Source organism: Carassius gibelio, chromosome B7 (assembly GCF_023724105.1).
Source record: "Carassius gibelio isolate Cgi1373 ecotype wild population from Czech Republic chromosome B7, carGib1.2-hapl.c, whole genome shotgun sequence".
Lineage (NCBI taxonomy): Eukaryota > Metazoa > Chordata > Actinopteri > Cypriniformes > Cyprinidae > Carassius > Carassius gibelio.
The window spans coordinates 5,667,125-5,688,446 of record NC_068402.1 but is presented as its reverse complement, the minus strand read 5'-3'; the positions used below and the strand labels follow the sequence as shown (position 1 = coordinate 5,688,446).

The window sequence follows — 21,322 nt, the reverse complement described above, 5'->3', positions numbered from 1 at the left end:
ACGTGTACAAGCAGAAGCCCACAAATTGTAACCAGGATTTGGCCCAGAAGCTAATATCCATGCCAGAGAAAATTGCAGAGGTTATGAAGAACAAGGGTCAACACTGTAAATATTGACTGATTATATATATTTTTGCCAATAAAAGCCTTTAGAATGATTTATGATATGCTTATCATTGTTTTTCAGTATACCATAGAAACTAATCTAATCTACAATTACTGAAGCAGCAAACTTTGCAAAACACAAAATTTATGTCACTTGCAAAACTTTTGGCCATATAGTTTCACCATCTGGTCTACAGGGTCTGTGGCTCAGCACACGTCTGAAGGCTGCAGGAAAGAAATGCGTGAGTCTTTTGAACTTTTGACATGAAGTGACAAAAATGATGACAAAAAGCTGAATGTATCAGCAGCTGGGAGCCTTTTGTAGTATTTTGGTTTTCTGGTACAAACATCTGAACATCCTTCAATGAAAATATATTTACTTAAATGCAAATTGAACATACAACGTTTTATTCTTTAAAAAATATTTATGCTTAATTTATGCTTAAAACATTAAAACTTTTGATTAGTTTCTCAAAACAAGACTTATTTGTAAATATATATATTTTTATATCAGACATTTGCACTGAAAAACAAGACAAAAATAATCAGAAGGTACAGTAAAAGTTATTTCCATATTGTACTGGTTGTGAGAAGATCTATTAGTGCCATAAGCTTTTATTAAATATTTTAGAGATAACATTGACATATTATATTCCATTCAGTTTATTTCTTAAATTAATTCTATCATTCATGTGATGCAAGGCTGAATTCTCAAATCATTGCTCCTGTCTTCAATGTCATCATACAGAATACATTTTAATATTACTGAATATTATTGTCATATTATTATTATTATTATTGATTATTATTAACTGTTGGAAACAATTGAGCTTAATGTTTTTGTAAAAAAATCACTGTGTTCGTGTAGTCTTACACCAACAGTATCAATAAATGCTGTTAAAAAAATACTCAGCAGACATAATTTCAAATCATCACTTGTCCAAAACCAGTTTTGTTCTGCATCAAATAAGTTACTTTCACCTTATAATTTTATATGGCTGCTAATAGCCAACACACACTCTTACAGATGAGCGATACAGCAGGAAGTCTTCCTGCTTTATTACTTCCCTTTTGGCTCAGCAAGACAGGAAGTCCAGTGAGTATGTGCTCATGAGAGAGCGTGACACAATACTAGTCTTGGTTATCACAAGCTAGCTCTGTATGTGTTCTCTCTTACAGTCCTCTCCTGTCCTCACAGATTCAAATGTGGCACAGTTGCAGTCAGTAATGAGTTTAATCCACAAGCCTCATTGATCGCTCAGTCGTTTGAGTGGAGGGTCCAACCAAAGTTCAGCAGACGCAGGTCGATGGGAAACAGTAGTTTTGCTGTGTGTACTCATCGCCCACAGCATGGAGGGTAATTATGTTTTAATGCATTTTAATACCCTGTCATTATCGCTAAACAAAAACAGCTTTCTTTCGAACCCTTTTCTCTTGCCAGTCTCTTTCACTCCATGTATCTTTAGTTCCCATTCGCCCAAGAAATGTGGCCATATTTCGTATGTTTTTTTGCTAGTGAATCTGGCCTAGAGAGTCTAACTGAGGTTTCTTTTGAAGCTCAGATGAGATTTGGAGGTTCTGTCTGAATGCTCGAGACTGAAGCTCAGAAGCTGGCTTCACATCCGAAAACAAAAAGGCTCCCTGTACCCTAGCAGCACCCTAAAGACTAGCTGTACAGAGTGTGAATAGCAGAGCGGGGAGAGAGCGGGGAGGGGTCACAGCGCTGCGGGGCCTCCATATTTTATTTTCCCCAAGAGCTGCCTGAGAACCCATAGACACATGCTACAGAATTCCCCCGCAGCCCAAAAGAGAAAGAGGGAGGGACGGAGGGAGGGAGGGAAACAAGGAGACTTGGGTGAGAAAACGACAGAATGCAACATGTTCACGCAGACACAGGCGTTTTTCCATTTTTTGATCCAAAAATCTTTTGATCCACCTCTAAGCTACTTAACTAGCCCTTTTTATTTTTATTTTTTTTTACATTTTACAGCTTTTACATGAGAAAAGCTTCAGATTCCCACTTCAAACTTCTTGGAAGTGGAATGTTCCATTTTCAAAGCATTTCTGGGGGGAGGTGTGGTAATGCATTGTACAATGTATGTCGTCATGATTGACAGAAAGACTTTTTTTTTCTGTGTCCTGGCCTCATGCTGGGTCAGTGTGGATGGGGCGTAGACGGGGGGATTTTTTTGCATAGGCCGGTCTATTGGGAAAAGGGTCATTCTTAGAAATGTGGCAGTTACTGCTTTGATAGTACGCCATTGTAGCAGCAAGACTTTAAGACTCTCTTATTAAGGATTATGATGTTTGTGATCAGAAACTAATTATTTGTTTAACATGGAGATTCTTTCAAATGAAGTAATAAAGTAACTGAGTAATACAAATTTATGAATAAAGTCATTTTAGAATTTTGTCATTTTTTTAATACACTGTTAAAGTAGTTCTACTAGGCTTTCTGCAAAACGGTTCAGAGTAATAGTTGTGTGCGTACATTGCAAGCTCGCGCAAATACGCATGCCTTTCCAGGTAGTGTCTTTTGGCAGTTCAGTCCTAATTAAAGAACAAAATAACTCCACAGTGAACTCGAAGAACCCTTTGAGATCATTTTGACAGAGCACACACTCCATCTGGCGGTCATCTGTAGAAAACGCACTGTGAAAATACTTTGGACTTACCTTCCTAACATATTGTTGACATAACCGGGATAAAATTATTTCGTTTTTATCGGCTCTACCGTTTATTGACTTTGTTAAAGTGCTTAATCATCTTATTCTCGTGTCATCATATTGTGTTGTAATGGTGAACTCATTAAACTTCAGTAAAAGCAAAATTCTGCTGCTATGATCCGACCTACAACAAGGGTAAGAGATCATATCACTCCTATCGTGGAGTCTGCATTGGCTTCCTGTTAGGTTTAGGGTTGGTTTAAAATTATGATGCTCACTTACAAGACTGTGTGCATGGTTTGAGTCCCCAATATTTGTCAGAGCTTTTAACTCCATTTATGCCAAGGCAGAAGCTTTTCTTGGAGCGGATGTTGCAACTTGTTTATTATTTTCTTTTATCTAAATGTTTTAACAAAGCATGTTCACTCGGGAATATAGTTTATTACCCATGTACTTAAATTTCTCTTTAAACCAAAAAAAAAAGACAAGTCTCAAATGACATCTCAATGACATCAAACCACAGGAAGTGACATTGTTTTGGTGGGAAAACAACAGCACACATGCAAGTATGTTTTAGCAATAAATTCTGATTGATTCTGTTTTAGAATAACATTTAACCAAGCTGACATTGTCAGTTAAAAACAAACTTGTAAACTAACTCTTGTGAGGTTTGTTAATGTGGTCCTTATTTTTTCTTGGCAATGTGTGAAGTCAGATTATAGTAAATAATGTTTAAGTCCCATAATTTAACCAGAGTATATTTCTGAAAGTCTGGGATTCACTTTTATATAAATACTTCCTTAATTATCAATATTAATTAACTTAAATGTTCAGAGTTTAAAAATTACTGCACAACAGGAATGACCTATAGAAAGTCCTATTGTCATGTTTAAATGTCTGCATATTTCAGAAAAATATTTTTTTTAAGCGATTAAGTTTTCAATAGCTTTCTATTGGCCTGAATAATCAAGTCATAGTTTTTCAGTGAGATTTACAGCAAACTCAAATCAAATCCACTATTCTATAGAGAAACAGTAATCAGCAAGAAGGAAACAAATTGTGCTTGCATGTCTGAACCCATCCTCACATCAGTAAACTGATTTCATGATTTATGTTCATTAACAAAGAGCTACATTTGGATGCAAGGTTTACTGTAATAAAATTTGACATCTTAATAATATATTGCTGGAAAAAAAAGTTAATATCCAAATTTTTTCTTCCAAAATCATGACTATCAAGGGGAAGTAAAGAACAAACTGTGAAACTCAGAACTCACAAATGCAAATTAATGCAAGGACAGATCTGGCACCATTTATCTACAAAAGAGAAAACGCCTCACATTGCAGTTTGTGGTTGTTAATGACGGCTACCATTGGAATGCACACAACAGAAAATTTGAAGAGGCAGATCTCAACTTGAGGTCATTTCGTCCTGCAAATTGGGTATCAAATGTTCCCACATAAAATGCATCAGTATCCTCTGCTGTAGGTGTGGTGATTCCCAGGATCCAGCTGTGACTCATAAGCAGCTGTTGGCTTAAGCTCACGGACACGTAAATCCATTACACTTTCATACATTTCATTATGTAAGGCTGAGATCATAGTGGAACTGACAAATAACAGCTCTTTAAAACTTGCCTCCATCACTGATGTTGAGTGAGTGCTGTTCTGATCACTTTTCGAGATCCACTTCTTGGTTTGATGTGGTTGGACATTGGTGAAGGAGGCATTAACTGCTATATCTGAACTGGTTTATAAGCATTTAGGCCTGATTTTGTTGAAGACATGTTAAAGGGTTAGTTCGCCCAAAAATGAAAATTATGTCATTAATAACTCACCCTTCTGCTGTTCCAAACATGTAAGGCCTCCTTTTATCTTCGGGACACAGTTTAAGATATTTTAGATTTAGTCAAAGAGCTCTCAGTCCCTCCATTGAAACTGTGTGTACGGTATACTGTCCATGTCCAGAAAGGTAAGAAAAACATCATCAAAGTAGTCCATGTGACATCAGAGGGTCCCTTGGAATTTTTTGAAGCATTGAAAATACATTTTGGTCCAAAAATAGCAAAAACGACGACTTTATTCAGCATTGTCTTCTCTTCCGTGTCTGTGTGAGAGAGAGTTCAAATCAAAGCAGCTGGATATCCGGTTCGCGAACGAATCATTCAGTTCACCAAATCGAACTGAATCATTTTAAACGGTTCTCGTCTCCAATACGCATTAATCCACAAATTACTTAAATTGTTAACTTTTTTAATGTGGCTGACACTTCCTCTGAGTTCAAACAAACCAATATCCCGGAGTAATGCATGCACTCAAACAGTACACTGACTGAACTGCTGTGATGAACACCGGCCGAGCCAGATAACGAACAATAGACTGACTCGTTCACGAGTGAAGAACCGGTTGCATCGGTGTTCGGATCACCAGTAGTTCTTTCGGACAGTTCGATTCAATAAACCAGTTGAAGAAATGCTTCACCGGTTCTTTTGCGCTCGACGTAATGGCGTCATTGGCGATGATTGCCCTTGATTCAAGCCTTCGGTTTACCCGCACCCATAACACTAGCACAGAATCAGTTCAGAATCAATCACCAAAAAGAATCAGTTCGGTTCAGACGCTCTGTGAGTCGGTCTGCTTCACGCTGAATCACACATGCGCAGTATCATCAGCTCCTCTGTTCTCGAATCGGACGCGTCTGACAGAAACGGTTCTTCACTCGTGAACGAGTCAATGTTTGTTCGTTATCTGGATCGGCTCGGTGTTCATCTTCAGTTCTCTCTCCACAGCAGGTCAGTCAGTCTACTGTTTGAGTGCATGCATTACTCCGGGATATTGGTTTGTTTGAACAAAGAGGGAGTGTCAGCCACATTAAAAAAGTTAACAGCTTAAGTCATTTGTGGATTAATGCGTATTAGAGATCTGAACCATTTAAAACGATTCAGTTCGATTTGGTGAACTGAATGATTCGTTCGCGAACCGGAAATCCAGCAGCTTTGATTTGAACTCTCTCTCACAACAGACACGGAAGAGAAGACAATGCTGAATAAAGTCGTCGTTTTTGCTATTTTTGGACCAAAATGTATTTTCGATGCTTAAAAAAATTCCAACGGACCTGCTGATGTCACATGGACTACTTTGATGATGTTTTTCTTTCCATGTCCAGAAAGGTCAGTATACCGTACACACAGCTTCAATGGAGGGACTGAGAGCTCTCGGACTAAATCTAAAATATCTTAAACTGTGTTCCGGAGATAAAAGGAGGCCTTACATGTTTGGAACAGCATAAGGGTGAGTTATTAATAACATAATTTTTGGGCGAACTAACCCTTTAAGGTCAGGTTTGGTTGGGGTTTTATCAAATGTATTAATGTCTTAAAGCCTGGAACAGACCGACAGCCCTGAGGTTGATATCTGCTGCTGAGATTTGAGACGTTTCGTTCCTCCAGTCTGAAGCTGCATTAGCTTGTAGGATGTTAGCTTTGCCAGAAGGTTTCATAGCAGATCTGTGCATAGGTGACTGGAAAGTGAGCTTTGCAGAGCTATTCGTTTTGTGACTATTATAGATCTGCTGAATCTGATGTCAAATTGCAAAATGAGAGGATGGGATAGTGTTCTGGTTGTCTGAATGGTCTTCAACTTGCCTACCAATCACAAGCCTGCCGGTCAGTCACAATATTGTGGGACTATAATTTTCAGCAGTATTTGATTGTGTTATATCAGCAGAGTTTGTGTCTTTAATTTACTTTGTTGGATTTAACACACCTTCATGTTCCTTCAAGCTATACCTGCGAAGGGACTGGATACCAGCATTTTGTATTTGAGGATATCCAGTCACTTTGTTCATAAAAGACGACTTATGAATTGGTATAATAAGCTCTGATGTGGGACTGTTATGACTAGATTTTATGGATGCTTTGGATCCAACAAAAATGGCATTTGAGAATGGCACTGTTGGGAATTGATCTTGGTTAGATTTAGTGGGATGTGCTGAAGTAAGCCTACTTGAAGTCCACTTCGGAGATGTTTTTGACTGAACTTCGTCAACAGCTCCATTATTTGTAGTATTTGTGCCACTGATGGATGTTTTCATTGCTACAGCTTGACCTCTAACAACATGGTGCTTTAGAGCATCAGATATCGGGTTACTTGCACCTTCAGTAGAAGAGATGGTTTCACGTTGAGGTCCATTATCAAAAAAATCTGTCTTATCCCAATAAGTTTTTTTTTTTGGCTTGATTCAATGTCCTTGAACTGGAAAAGCATTTTTTTTGTAGCGGTCACGCATCAAGGGTTTTTTTGAGCGAGTGCACTTTGGGCGGTATGTGGACAAGCAGGGGCATATTGCACATTAGATGAAGACCAAAATTATGTCATTAATAACTCATTGAACTGCTGTGAAGAGAGAACTGAAGATGAACACCGAGCAGAGCCAGATAACGACTCATTCATGAGTCAAGAACCGGTTGCATCGGTTTTCAGATCACCAGTAGTTCTTTCGGACAGTTCGATTCAATAAACTGGTTGAAGAAAACGGTTCACTGGTTCTTTTGCGCTCGACGTAATGGCATCTTTGGCAATGATTGCCCTTGATTCAAGCCTTCAGTTTACTTGGGCTCATAACACTAGCACAGAATCAATCATCAAAATAATCAGTTCAGTTCAGACACTGTGTCGGTCTGCTTCACTCTGAATCACACATGCGCAGTATCATCAGCTCCTCGGTTCTCGAATCAGACGCGTCAGTCTTTTGTTCATTATCTGGCTCGGCTCGGTGTTCATCTTCAGTTCTCTCTTCACAGCAGTTCAGTCAGTGTACTGTTTGAGTGCATGAATTACTCTGGGATATTGGTTTGTTTGAACTCAGAGGGAGTGTCAGCCACATTAAAAAAGTTAACAGCTTAAGTCATTTGTGGATTAATGCGTATTGGAGACGAGAACAGTTTCAAACGATTCAGTTCGATTTGGTGACCTGGTTCAAGAAGATCCGGTTACATCGAATGACTCGTTCGCGAACCGGATACCATTGAACTGCTTTGTTTTTAACTCTCCCTCACCCCTTACGAAAGGAAAATATATTTACCAATATATTTCTTAAAATATATTGTGATATATTGTAATATATTATTTTCCCTTTTTATTTCTAATATTTTATACATTTGAATACATTTAATAATATATTGATGACACATATATTATATAATATATTGCAAAATATACAAATGATTGCCGCTTTCAATATATTGGAAAAAATAAATATATATAAGAATATATGCCTAATATATTACATGATATTTTCCAATATACTGCAATATATTTTTGTTTCATAAGGGACAACAGACACAGAAGAGAAGACAATGTGGAGTAAAGTCATAGTTTCGCTTTTTTTGGACCAAAATGTATTTTCGATGCTTCAAAAAATTACAATGGACCCTCTGATGTCACATGGACTACTTTGATGATGTTTTTCTTACCTTTCTGGACATGGACAGTATACCGTACACACAGTTTCAATGGAGGGACTGAGAGCTCTCGGACTAAATCTAAAATATCTTAAACTGTGTCCCGAAGATGAACGGATGTCTTACTGGTTTGGTACGACATGAGGGTGAGTTATTAATGACATAATTTAGATTTATGGGTGAACTATCCCTTTAAGAGGGGCTTTTGATCTGCAATGTAGGGACAATGTGAAACCTTTAAAACCATATGGCTTTTTAGAAGTTAGTGCCAGACACAGATGGGTTAACGCTGTGGACGTGACTCTTCACTCTGTGACCCGGCACAAGAATTAGCGCAGGATAATGTTTAATGGATAACGATTGTATGGTACATTGGCCGAAGGAATTCAGATATGTCCTATTTCTGGCATTATGCTGACTTGGCTTCCCCAATGACTGATTTCTAGGGTCTGGTAGATTATTTTTATCACATCCTGAAAATAACATGTTGTTCTTTGCAGACTGCATTCGTGCGGTCACATCTGTGTGTTGTTTTGACCATTTGAGTAGCGCAGACATCTGGAGGCCATGGTTTTCATCTGATAGGAAGTAAGAGTGGGCGTTATTGGTCACTGAAGGCCTGATGGCAGATATAACTGCAGCCAAATTATCATACTTCTTTTGATTGTGAAAGGTTTGAATGGGCACAATATTCTGACTACTTTGTGTCCTATTTTGGTAACCCTTTTGTGTCAACTAAATGCTCTTGAGGGTGTGGCTGCTCACAGCTGATTTTGTATTTCCATATTCAAAACGGTGTTGCAGATTTTCTTTTGGATTGGCAAACCTTTCAGAATTAGATAGCTTGACGTGATCATGCCGAGAAGAAAACATCTGAGATATTTTTTTTTAAATGGAAGGATGCTATGAACTCCATTTGAATTTGATCTCTTAAATGCAGGAGATCTTGGTGTTGGGATTGTTGGAGGTTTGAACACCTTGGGAAAAGCTATGTCCCTCATATTCTCATGGGAAATTTGAGAAAGGATTCCAGTCCCAGCAGGAAAAGCTTGTGGCAATGGTTGGCTCTTTTGTTGATTTGCCATTATAATTGAGGGAGATGTGTTTGCCGATACGACTCTCCTCAGCACTTTCTGATTCTGGCCATTGTTTTGAAGAAAATGTTCCAGCAGCCTGTTTCCATCACTTTTGGGCCTGATATTATGGTTCACAGTTGATCTTCTAGACATAATTAGTTGGAATATTTTCCCTCAAATAAGGTTCATTGAGTCCTAATGGTTGTGAACTGTCTGAGTGCATTTCTGATTTAGAGATATGTTGATATCCAAATGAGCCTGATCTAGAGCTATGCACATTTGCTGCATGCGTTCCACCTTTTTTCCTCACCAGCCTTGGGGCCAAATTAAAATCACTAGAGCTAATTTGGCTCCCTTTAACGTCTAAGGGAATTTGTTCCTGTTGGACCGTTCGGAAAGCATAGCTTCTTTTGGCATCATTTTCATCATTAAATTTGGCACTTACAACAGGATTATTTCTGATATTGGACTGGACTTTATTTGGGTCTGAATAGATAACATCTGCAGAAGCTATTGTATCAGGTAACCCAAAGCTTGGATTTTTTTTTTTGTTCTACGTTCCTTTGAAGACTGCCTCTAACTGGATTTTGAATGGGTGGATTTACACTTTTGAAACTTTCCAGCACTTGTATTTTGATCTTTGAATCATCCGTGACATCTCCTAAAGGCATTGGTGATGAGCCAACAATATATTTAGTTATTTTATAAATGTAAATGGCAGAAGACTTAAATCCCATTTATTTGTACACATAATGCAATATATATATGAAAAACACCCAAAGGACAAGAATACAGTTTTGACTTCTTTGGTCACACATAACTGTTCTAAATATTTATAGAATAAAAACGGCATATTACCTATTGACATTTCAGGCCCACATCCAACAACAGAAAGAATAAAACCAACCAAAACCAGTCTGTAAAAAAATGTAATGGTATTGTTAAATTGAAGGCCTGAATGCTTACTGCTTACCGTGTTGAAGAGACATGTTTCAAGGAGTAATGCACTTGCTCTGTGCCACACAAAGTTTTTGTTACACCTGGTCCAAATTACCCTTTTCATTTGGGCTCACTGAAATGCTAATATTGATGATCAGCGTAATGGTGATCACTGATGAGGTTCACCTGAATGCGTTCAACACGAAGCATACAAAATTTTGCACATACAAAATCTTGCATTCGTATTAGTTCTTAAATTATGATGAAAATGTGTGACTCCGCCTTTGCTTATAGAGAGTTTTAAAAAATAAAAAAAGACAGTGTGCTAATCTTGTCATAAAAATTATAAAAAACTTTATTTGATACAAACATAGTATACAGTCATTATATATTTTCTTCTTGAAAAAAAATGGAAAATATACTTAAATACATATACAATTAATTTGTGATCACGACATGACAAATACATCTTTAATTTGATACAAACGGAACACTAAAAACTTCTTATAATTAAACTTAATAGACAATAAATACAAGTCATATTTCATAGAAATTCTTAAATATCATTAAGTTACAATATTTCAAAAAGGAGAAACTGGTGGAGTATAGTCTCAGTGATTTTGTAACAGGAAAGAAACGGCACCAAAAATATACTGTCCTAAAACAAATAATCTATTAGGCAGCATGGTTCAGTAAAAAAAAAAAAAAAAAAGACTTGTTTTTGTTTGTGTGCTGTTTATAGGTTTCTCTGGAACAGTCCTACATTTTTGTTATGGCAACGAGTCACGCCCAAAGGCAAACAGTCCTCTCCTGTTTCCCAGGCTCTGACATTCCACAGCTTCAGCATATAAACACATGTCATCCATATCTTTCCACTGCGACTGCCGTCCAGAACCGTGACACCCTCAAACACGTGAGGGGACACATCCACCCAAATGTTCAGTTCAGCACCAAACCAGTGTTTTCCATTAGATGATTCTTAAATGATTCCATCTGCTCCCTTAAATCATGTGTGGGTACATCTTTAGGCGTTCAGATCGTTTTTGTGACAATGGTCTTTCACATCATGTAGCAGGACATCATTGCCAGGTCCCTGAGGTCTTCATCAGTCATACAATCTGAAAACACAAGTGACACATGTTAATCAGTTGTTTAAGGACTCAATTCATGTATTAAAGCCGTTCAAACGCACGTGCTAGTTGTCACGAAGTGAAATACTCACTTCTCCGTTCAGCCCCGGTGAATTTCTGGCACAGGCGCCTTATGCATTTCATCAGGCGTCTTTTACGCGATCTTGGCGAGGGTGAAACGTCTTCTTTTGGTGGGATGACAGTGTCCTGTTTGGGCTCCTCGGTGTCTTCGTCGTCTTCCGCACACTCCTCCGCGCAGCCCGCGGTAACAAGCCGCTCAAAAATGTCCTCGTCTACCGGCAGACTCTCTTGGATTTTGTCCTCCGCCAGCGGCGTGGAGTGACGGCAAAGCGGACACATTAACCGGGGCTCAGGGTTCTCCGCGGACCGCCAGAGCGTCACCAGGCAGCTCTCGCAAAACGAGTGTTTGCAGCTCAGCTGTCGAGGACACCGCCGACCGAGGTTGTAAGTTCGGTAGCAGATTCCGCACTCCGTTTCTGGAAACATGTTGTCCCGCTGTTTGTTTGCTTGCTTCTCTCTTCTTGCCAACTCTTAAAGTGGTTTGTAGTAAAATGTTGGTGGTGCATGCTGAGGAATCTTATATAGGCAAGTTAGAGAAGGCGGATCGACTGAAAGTACGTAAGAGGGAGTTGTCTGGGTTCCTTTCGTTCTCGGCCAAAGTGTCTATAGCAACAGGATTTGGATTTTTAAACAAGTGATGTCATCGTTTGTAAACACTGTGATGTCATGCATGACTTAACATCACCCGAAGTTAAATCATACTGGCCTACGTGTCTTACTGTAGGCCTCCATCTCTTACTGTAGACATACTTCTTTATTTAAAAGGTTCAACCTAATATACATATAGTAATTGTTTGTATTTATAAAATCAAAACAGGAATTCCCCATGCACTGATTTTGCCAAGTATGTTAGATTTAGGGGAAAATGAAACCTGCATGTGTGCGTAGGTGTCATTGAATTTACTGTTACGCAGGGCTATTACATTACGGTAAATGTAGTAAATCAGTGTCAAGTGACTCCCGGTTTATTTAAATTCCCTTTTTTAAAGGGGTCGTGAACTGAGAAAACAAATTCCCTTGATCTTTTGACATATAAGAGGTCATTGTACTATACAAATATCATGTAAGAACTCTAAAGAACTTTCCTGTTAGTCTAAAAACTAAAAACAAATTTACGAGGGGCAAAAACAGTAAAAAAAAAAAAAAAAAACTATTCTAAATAGTTTTTTTTTTAATGTAAAAATCTTGATAACATTATAAGTGTACCTTGGACAACTGCACTATATATATATATATATATATATATATATAGGCCTATTATACTAAAAGCCAGATCATGACCCCTTTAACAATGTAGTTAAAGTAATGTAATATTTAATTAATTCGAAGTAAAAAATGTTTTTTGGGAAATTCGTTTTTTTGGGGGTTTAAGATTTAGGTTGACATTAAAACTTTTCAATCTCAGAATTACATTTTGTTTTTGTTTTTTGACATTTGTACAGAAAGCCTGTGAAAATATTACATATTTTACAATGACCCTTTTTTCTATCTTGCCTATAAGTACATTTTTGAAACAAGTGTTTTCTATGTAAGTTTGGAGGAAACAACTGTTTTTTTTTTTTAAATAAACAGTGATTACAGCAAGGGAAATACAATACGCCCGAGCTGTGCTGCACTTATTAGCCTAATCCAAACAAAACCCACTCTACCCCACTGTGAGATTTCCCAGAATGCCCTCTCCCCCTCGTTCTCCCTCCCCGTCATTTCCTTACTTGGTCTTGGGCGTGCCACACTGATTCTAAACTGGCTGTAGCTGGTTGTCCTTTCCTCAGAGTGCTTCCCGTATTGTCTTGTATTTCGCATAACTTTTTGAACTTTCTGGTTAAGAACACACACTTGTTCACTCTGTTGTCTGATATTTTTGCATTTAGAGCAAAGCAGAGTGTATCATATGTTAATGTGAAATTACTGAGGATACATTTAGGAGCCTGATAAAAATGCTCATTTTAGAAGAAAATTTCAAATGGCACTTTTCATGTTTGTTTGTGTGTGAATACATGTATTTAATAATACTAATATGAATATGACTAAAATTATAATGTTGTAGAAATGCCTGATAGTATGTAATTGTTGTGTTTCTACCCAGTGAATTCTGAAAGAGGAGTCCTGATGTTTTACACGTGAACCAGATGAAACAAGAGGAAGTTGAGAAATAAAACCAACAATAAAAGGGGAAAAAAACGCTGAGGATGTCACTGCCGGCCATGTTCAACGTGCAGTTAAAACACTCGCTACAAACCATGACCCATGACCACAGTCTTGTGAGTAATAAGTAGACCAAACAGCTCTTAATCATTTACTTACAGTATGCAACAATACCAGCAAGCCAGTCGGTCGTGTCCCATGGACTTTCCATGGATTAGGTTACAGTTGTCATTTCAGTGCCAGACATTATGTGTCTGTGGAAAAGAAATTACAATCTATGAAATGTTTTGTCTTTTTTTCCTATGTTTCCTGGCATAATAATGCCCAAACTGTATTTAAACAGTATTTAGAACTGGATTTCCAGACTGATAAACATTCCACTTTTAATTTTGGCATGATGGGACCATGTACTTTCATGCTTGAAAGAATAGTTCAGCCAATGTACACCCTCATGATGTTCTTGTGACCGTGACTGACTTTTTTTCTGGGAAAATTATATTTTATATAATTTTCCTTTTATAGTCAAGATTGTTTAAAGGTAGTCTTTAATTAGCTGAACAAATACTTAAAGTTAAATGGATACCTGGAAAATTTTCAATCTTTTTCAATTGTGAAAACAAAATTGCCAACCGCATCACGGCACAGAGGCAGCGCTCATTAAGGTAATAAATGATATTCGCTTAAATGCGAGTCCCACAAGGCTCAATTCTTGCACCGCTCTTGTTTAGCCTGTATATGCTCCCACTAAGTCAAATAATGAGAAAGAACCAAATTGCCTATCACAGGTATGCAGATGATACCCAAGTTTACCTTGCCTTATTGCTAAATGACTACAGCCCAATTGACTCTCCCTGCCAATGCATTGATGAAATTAACTGTTGGATGTGCCAGAATTTTCTTCAGTTAAACAAGGAAAAACCTTGCAGTTGGAAACAAAGATGAATTCTCAAAGTGAATGCATAACTTGACTCTAGGGGTCTAACAACTAAAAATTAACTCAGGAATCTTGGTGTGATTCTGGAGACGGACCTGAGTTTCAGTAGTCATGTCAAAGCATTCATTAAATAAGCACACTATAATCTAAAAAACATATCAAGAGTTTTCCAGAAATGTATTCATGCCTTTATCACCAGCAGGGTGGACTATTGTAATGGTCTCCTCACCAGCCTTCCCAAGAAGACATTAGACCACTACAGCTCTTCCAGAACGCTGCTGCCAGGACTCTGACTAGAAGCAGAAAATATGAGCATATCACACCAATCCTCAGGTCCTTACACTGGTTTCCAGTTATAGTTTGATAGATTGATTTTAAAGTACTTCTACTGGTTTATATATCACTCAATGGCCTAGGACCGAAATACATAGCAGATATTTCTCACTGAATATAAACCTACGATCATTAGCATCAAGTCAGTTAGAAATACCATGGGTTCACACAAAACAAGGGGAATCTGCTTCAAGAAGAGATCAAATGTGCATAAATATTAGCCACTTTTAAATGCAGACTCAAAACTCATCTGTTTAGTTGTGCATTTATTGAATAAGCACAGTGCAATGTCTGATTGCACTATATTTTATGTTTAATAATGTTCTATTCTTAACTGTTTTAAATTCAGTTTAAACCTTTTAAATAATTTTCAGAGTTTTTAAATTCCTTGTTTTATTGTTGTGATTTTTTATATGATTATTTTATTTAATGTAAAGCACTTTGAATTAGCATTGTGTATGTGCTATATAAATAAAGATGCCTTGCCTTGCCTATATGTTTACGGTCAAAAGAGCAGTCAAAAACATACACACACAAAACACTGGGACATTTTACATATCCGCTTTAGAATAAAAAATGGCATGACAGAATTTTCATTTTTGGGTGAATTTTGACAATTTTGCATAATGAAGTTATATTGCTTTATTTTTGACACTTGCATTTTATAGAGTGTAGTAATTTAATAATTATTGATATATATATACTATTATAGTTTTTAATAATATTAAACATTTTATATTTAACATTTTTATATTTTGTTTTCATTTAAAATTGTAATTTTGTTGTATATTTTTTTTACTTTCATTTTAAATTATGATAACTGCACATACAACATTTTTTAAACTATGTTAATTTCTTTTGGTATTTAAAGCTAAACTAAATGACACTGAGAAATGTTGCCTTTGTAACTAGCTGAAATTATTATTTTTTTCAGTTAACGTTTATTTTATTTATAATTTGTAGTTTTATTTAACATTATTAACCCTTGTGTACATGAAGTTTTACATAACACTGTACTGTATTAAATAGTAAAATTGTGTAAAAGACAAATTCTATGAAAGCATTCTGTAGCAACAATAGCTCTTGTGCTGTTCCCTCTCCTAGTAACAAAGCCATCTCTTGACAATAAATGTCAGTGAAGCAGCTCCCACCCCAGACATAGAAAGCATGACATCGGGAGGGAAGAGACTGAAAAAAAGAGACCGAGGTAAACGTACAAAAACAAACACGTGCAGGGTATAAACAGACAGTGTTAAATGGTGACAGAGCTTAGTTGACAGTTTTTTCCCCAAACTTCTCACCTGTGACAAAGTGACCCAGCATGGACCCGGCACTCACGTTTGTAAGGGCACAGAGCATTTCACCTTGAAAAATACTGGACTGGAACGGGGGGTGAGTCAATCTTTCATCCTTCTTTCAAACACTATAAACTGTTGTGCTAATAGAACACCCAGCTCTGGTTCTCTGAATGAGAGTAATGATAAAACTCCCCGTACAAAGAGTTCCCAGATGTATGAATATTTTTACTCATTTCTATTTCTTTTGCATTTCTTACATAAATATTAAAGTGTAGAATATGAAAGATTTTCACAGTGTTACTTGCATGCATTCTTTCTGAAAACAATGATGTCATTGTGTAACTTGCACGGCATTGTTTAATGTTATGTAGCACATTTCAGTTACATTTGCAAACTGACACTACAGTTGGCAATAACATATACATAAACAATTTGCATATTAAGATCTGCAGTGCTTATATTTTAATAAATGATCAAGTTTGCTCTCTTACACTAAATATTGTCACTAATTCTATAGAGACCTGGCTTGCTAGGCAGCCCCTCCTGTGAGTGATGGTTGCTTTGACAATGCCCACTCGAGAGTTGGATTGAAACTGCAACACTAATAAGAAAACAGACAGCAGGGTTTATTAGGAGTAAAGTGTCTTAATAAACCCTGCTGTATTTGGACCTTTTTTGTAAGTGCAGTTATCATAAATGTGTACATATTTCTTGAACAATTAAAAAATATATACATTTGAGACTAAAAACGTGTGTGTGATGAAAGATCTGATGAAATCATCATAAAATTGTGCCAAAAGTGGCTCATTTTATATGCAGGTGTAGAGATACATTTACTAATTATCACAAGATCTATGTGACTTTTCAGTAAGTTTTTGTTTATATTTTGGTGTCGTGTCAAGACTCAGTTTCTCAATATTTTGATGATTTCGTACACAGGAAGTGCGATAGTAGCTTGTGAAACTGGGTCAGTTCCACTTATTTATAAACTAGATGAGACCTGATTAAGCAGGATCTGGCAAATACAAAGTAGAGTTTCTTCATCAAATGCATACCTATATGTAAAATGGTTAAGGACATACATCACTTAAAAGTTGAAATATGTGTTAAAAGCGTATATGCTTTGACATCCCTTGCTCAACAAATGGATCCTCTGTAGTTAATGGGTGCCATCAGAATGAGAGTCCAAACAGCTGATAAAAACATCACAAGCACTACACATGACATGAGTTATGTTTCATTCTGTGAAATGAAAAGCTTTTTGTTTGTAATTAAGAAATACCTTAAGACATTTTTATCCTTAAGCAGCTTGAGTCCCTTATCCCATAAAATTGGTTTCTCCAGTGAAAAAGTTGTCTTGTCTGAATCAGGAGAGAAATATGCACAGAACAAGAACCTTACAAGTAAAACAGGAATTTGATGTGAGAGGACAACAGGGGATATAGTCTTGAGGAAGAGTTATTATCGATTATAGACTTTATTTTGTCTAAAAGATGCTTTAAAGTGAAAACACCTTAACGATAGATTTGTTTATTACAAATAAACAGCTTTTCACTTACAAAGATGTTAACTGGTGGATTAAAGTTATGAGGATTACTTGTGGATTATTGTGATGTTTTTCTCAGCTGTGTGAACTCTCATTCTGATGGCACCCATTCACTGTAGAGGATCCTTTGGTGAGCAAGTGTTGTAAAAGCAGATAATGTTTCAACAAATTTTACATGTTTTACCATTTTCCGTAAAGATATATTTCTCCAAATCTGTTCCGAGGAAGAAACAAACTCATAATCAAACTTAATCTCATCTTTGTGGCCATCTGTGGCATCACTGTGTCCTAGATGAGACATGATTAAACATGATCAACCATTTTTTTATAGGTTACTTCAGAAGAGCACGATTCTGGAAGTCCCTACTGAAGATTAAAAGCCATATTCTCTCTGGCATCTCAGTTTCCTCCATCATGTCAGAGACTCGACCAACGCCTGCACAAACTGAGGTGCCTTCAGAGTCTCCAGAGGTGGAGTGTCCCGTTTGCTATCAGGAGTACGACCAGGACTCCAAACTCCCACGCATGCTAGAATGCCTTCACGTTTTCTGCACCGAATGTCTCCGCAAAATCCAGCTCACTCCTATGCACCCGCCTGACCCCAACAGCGCCCCCTCAATCTCCTGTCCCCTGTGCCGCCACTCCACCCCGCTACAGGGTGGCGATGCATACTCTCTCCCCTGCAACTCGCGGATTCTTGCCCAGTTGCCTCCCGTAACCTTCCGTCTGCCTGCGTCTGTGTCTGCCCGGCTGGCCACGGTGACCCAGCGCTTGGTGCTCTCTCTGGGGGAGAGGGATACCCGATTCATAATCCTGCCCACTGTTAGTCTGAGGGTGGAGCAGATGGGAGAAGGCACAGAAATGGTAAACCCACCTAGGGTGCTGCATCGAGAGATTGAGGTACTGAGGAGACACAAGAAGACCCTGATGTGTGTTCAGGTTCTGGCTGTCATCTTCTGGATAATGTTTGTGCTGACTTGTGTGATTGGGGTTGTGTTTGGGCCAAGCCTCTTTCATAATTGAGAGATTAAGGACATGGGTGTATCTACATTAATATATTTATTCTGTCCCTGCATTTTTTAAATGACATCATTTAGATCATTATAATTAGATCATTTTGATTACATGTAAAATCTACAGTTGCCCTGGAATTTGGACACTTAAAATGAATTAAAGTCATTGCAAAACATTTTATGGTAGGCATATACAAGGTTTAGGTTTTTAAATTATACAATGATATATGGTTAAAAGTAAAAACAAAAAGTATTGTGGAACCTGGTTGACAGATGTAAGTGTGACTTCATATTGTACATTCATTACAAAGTAACTTTTTATTAACTTTTTTACTGCTTAAACTAAATTAAAAAAATGGTGAGTATAGTTCTAAAAAAAAATTATACACTAGCTTCAAGGAGATGATATTTGGTTTAATATTTTATTGAATTCAATACATTATATATACACAATATATTACATTTGGTTTAAGTGTCCAAATGTTTTATGGCCCCATTTTTGTTCATATGTTCATATTGTAGTCTGTATTCCTACAATTATTCCTGTCCTTAATTGTTATGTCAATATTCTAAAGGATGGTATTGTCTGTTCTCTAACTTTTTTTTACAGGGTGTTGCTTTATGCGAACAAGAAAAAAAAATATAGGCCTGCAGCTTTCGGTGTTTTAGAAAAAATGCATTGTTGTTTAATTTGAAAAAAATAAATAAAAAAATCAATAAAAAAAATCAACTATACTGCCCAGCAAGTTTTTTTTTTAAATTAAAAATTATAATGAGGTATGTGTTCCTCTTGAGGATGATGACATGAATACATCTGAAAGCAGTTTTGATTGCACGACATACAGATGTACAGTACTTTATCAAATTATTAATTAATTTGGATGAAAAAGTTAATATTTCTTACTTTATTTGTTTATGTATAGACACGAACACTAACAGTTTGTACAGAACATAGTTTATTTAACAAATGATATAATAACAAATTTTAGCCATCAGTCTGAAGGTCTGGCTGCATGAGACTAATGTTCAGTAGACAGCACTTACAAGCTCTTAAGATTGCATCAAAATTATTTTTATTTGTGTTCCAAAGATGAACAAAGGTTTTATGGGTTTGTAACAACACAAGAGTGAGTAATTAATGACAGAATTTTCATTTTTGGGTGAACTAAACCTTTAATGACATACCCATAACACAACAGCTGACACCTACTGGTGTAACCTGCAAAAAAAAAAAAAAATCTGTGAATGAATGTTTTAGTGAACTTATTCAAAAGTCACTTGGATGAACCAACAGGGAGATTTAAAGGGTTAGTTCACCCAAAAATGAAAATTATGTCATTAATAACTCACCCTTATGCTGTTCCAAACATGTAAGACCTCCTTTTATCTTCGGAACACAGTTTAAGATATTTTAGATTTAGTCCGAGAGCTCTCAGTCCCTCCATTGAAACTGTGTGTACGGTATACTGTCCATGTCCAGAAAGGTAAGAAAAACATCATCAAAGTAGTCCATGTGACATCAGAGGGTCCACTGTAATTTTTTGAAGCATGGAAAATACATTTTGGTCCAAAAATAGCAAAAACGACGACTTTATTCAGCATGGTCTTCTCTTCCGTGTCTGTGTGAGAGAGAGTTCAAATCAAAGCAGCTGGATTTCCGGTTCGCGAACGAATCATTCAGTTCACCAAATCGAACTGAATCTTTTTTACCGGTTCACATCTCCAATACGCATTAATCCACAAATGACTTAAGCTGTTAACTTTTTTAATGTGGCTGACACTCCCTCTGAGTTCAAACAAACCAATATCCCGGAGTAATGCATGCACTCAAACAGTACACTGACTGAACTGCTGTGAAGAGAGAACTGAAGATGAACACCGAGCCGAGCCAGATAACGAACAATAGACTGACTCGTTCACGAGTGAAGAACTGGTTGCATCGGTTTTCAGATCACCAGTAGTTCTTTCGGACAGTTCGATTCAATAAACCAGTTGAAGAAAACGGTTCACCGGTTCTTTTGCGCTCGACGTAATGGCGTCATTTGCGATGATTGCCCTTGATTCAAGCCTTCAGTTTACCTGGGCTCATAACACTAGCACAGAATCATGTTAGAATCAATCACCAAAAGAATCAGTTCAGTTCAGACGCTCTGTGTGTCGGTCTGCTTCACTCTGAATCACACATGCGCAGTATCATCAACTCCTCGGTTCTCGAATCGGATGCGTCTGACAGAAACGGTTCTTGACTCGTGAACAAGTCAGTCTTTTGTTCATTATCTGGCTCGGCTCGGTGTTCATCTTCAGTTCTCTCTTCACAGCAGTTCAGTCAGTGTACTGTTCGAGTGCATGCATTACTCCGGGATATTGGTTTGTTTGAACTCAGAGGGAGTGTCAGCCACATTAAAAAAGTTAACAGCTTAAGTCATTTGTGGATTAATGCATATTAGAGATGTGAACCATTTAAAACGATTCAGTTCGATTTGGTGAACTGAATGATTCGTTTGTGAACCGGATATCCAGACTGCTTTGATTTGAACTCTCTCTCACAACAGACACGGAAGAGAAGACCATGCTGAATAAAGTAGTCGTTTTTGCC

General features: G+C 37.3%; 2 protein-coding genes across 5 annotated transcripts; one reads left to right on the top strand and one right to left on the bottom strand.

The window, feature by feature from the left end:
* The first annotated feature begins 1,114 nt into the window (after positions 1-1,114).
* si:ch73-335l21.2 (RING finger domain-containing protein) lies at positions 1,115-19,456 on the top strand. Of its 4 annotated transcripts, none has more exons than XM_052560353.1 (6): positions 1,115-1,461; positions 13,544-13,718; positions 14,739-14,869; positions 15,974-16,076; positions 16,182-16,261; positions 18,045-19,456. In XM_052560353.1, the coding sequence occupies exon 6, from the start codon at positions 18,128-18,130 to the stop codon at positions 18,734-18,736; it is 609 nt and encodes a 202-aa protein (XP_052416313.1). In that variant the 5' UTR covers positions 1,115-1,461; positions 13,544-13,718; positions 14,739-14,869; positions 15,974-16,076; positions 16,182-16,261; positions 18,045-18,127; the 3' UTR covers positions 18,737-19,456. The 4 variants fall into 4 exon arrangements, with proteins under 4 accessions (XP_052416313.1, XP_052416316.1, XP_052416315.1 ...); XM_052560355.1 differs by lacking the exon at positions 1,115-1,461 and adding an exon at positions 12,793-13,442 and having other exon boundaries at positions 14,736-14,869; XM_052560356.1 differs by lacking the exon at positions 14,739-14,869.
* si:ch73-335l21.4 (E3 ubiquitin-protein ligase-like) lies at positions 10,578-12,012 on the bottom strand. Its single transcript, XM_052560357.1, has 2 exons — positions 11,469-12,012; positions 10,578-11,364 (listed from the first exon to the last, which is right to left on the bottom strand). Exons 1-2 carry the CDS (start codon positions 11,881-11,883, stop codon positions 11,306-11,308), a joined length of 474 nt encoding a protein of 157 aa, XP_052416317.1. The 5' UTR covers positions 11,884-12,012; the 3' UTR covers positions 10,578-11,305.
* Positions 19,457-21,322: the final 1,866 nt, after the last annotated feature.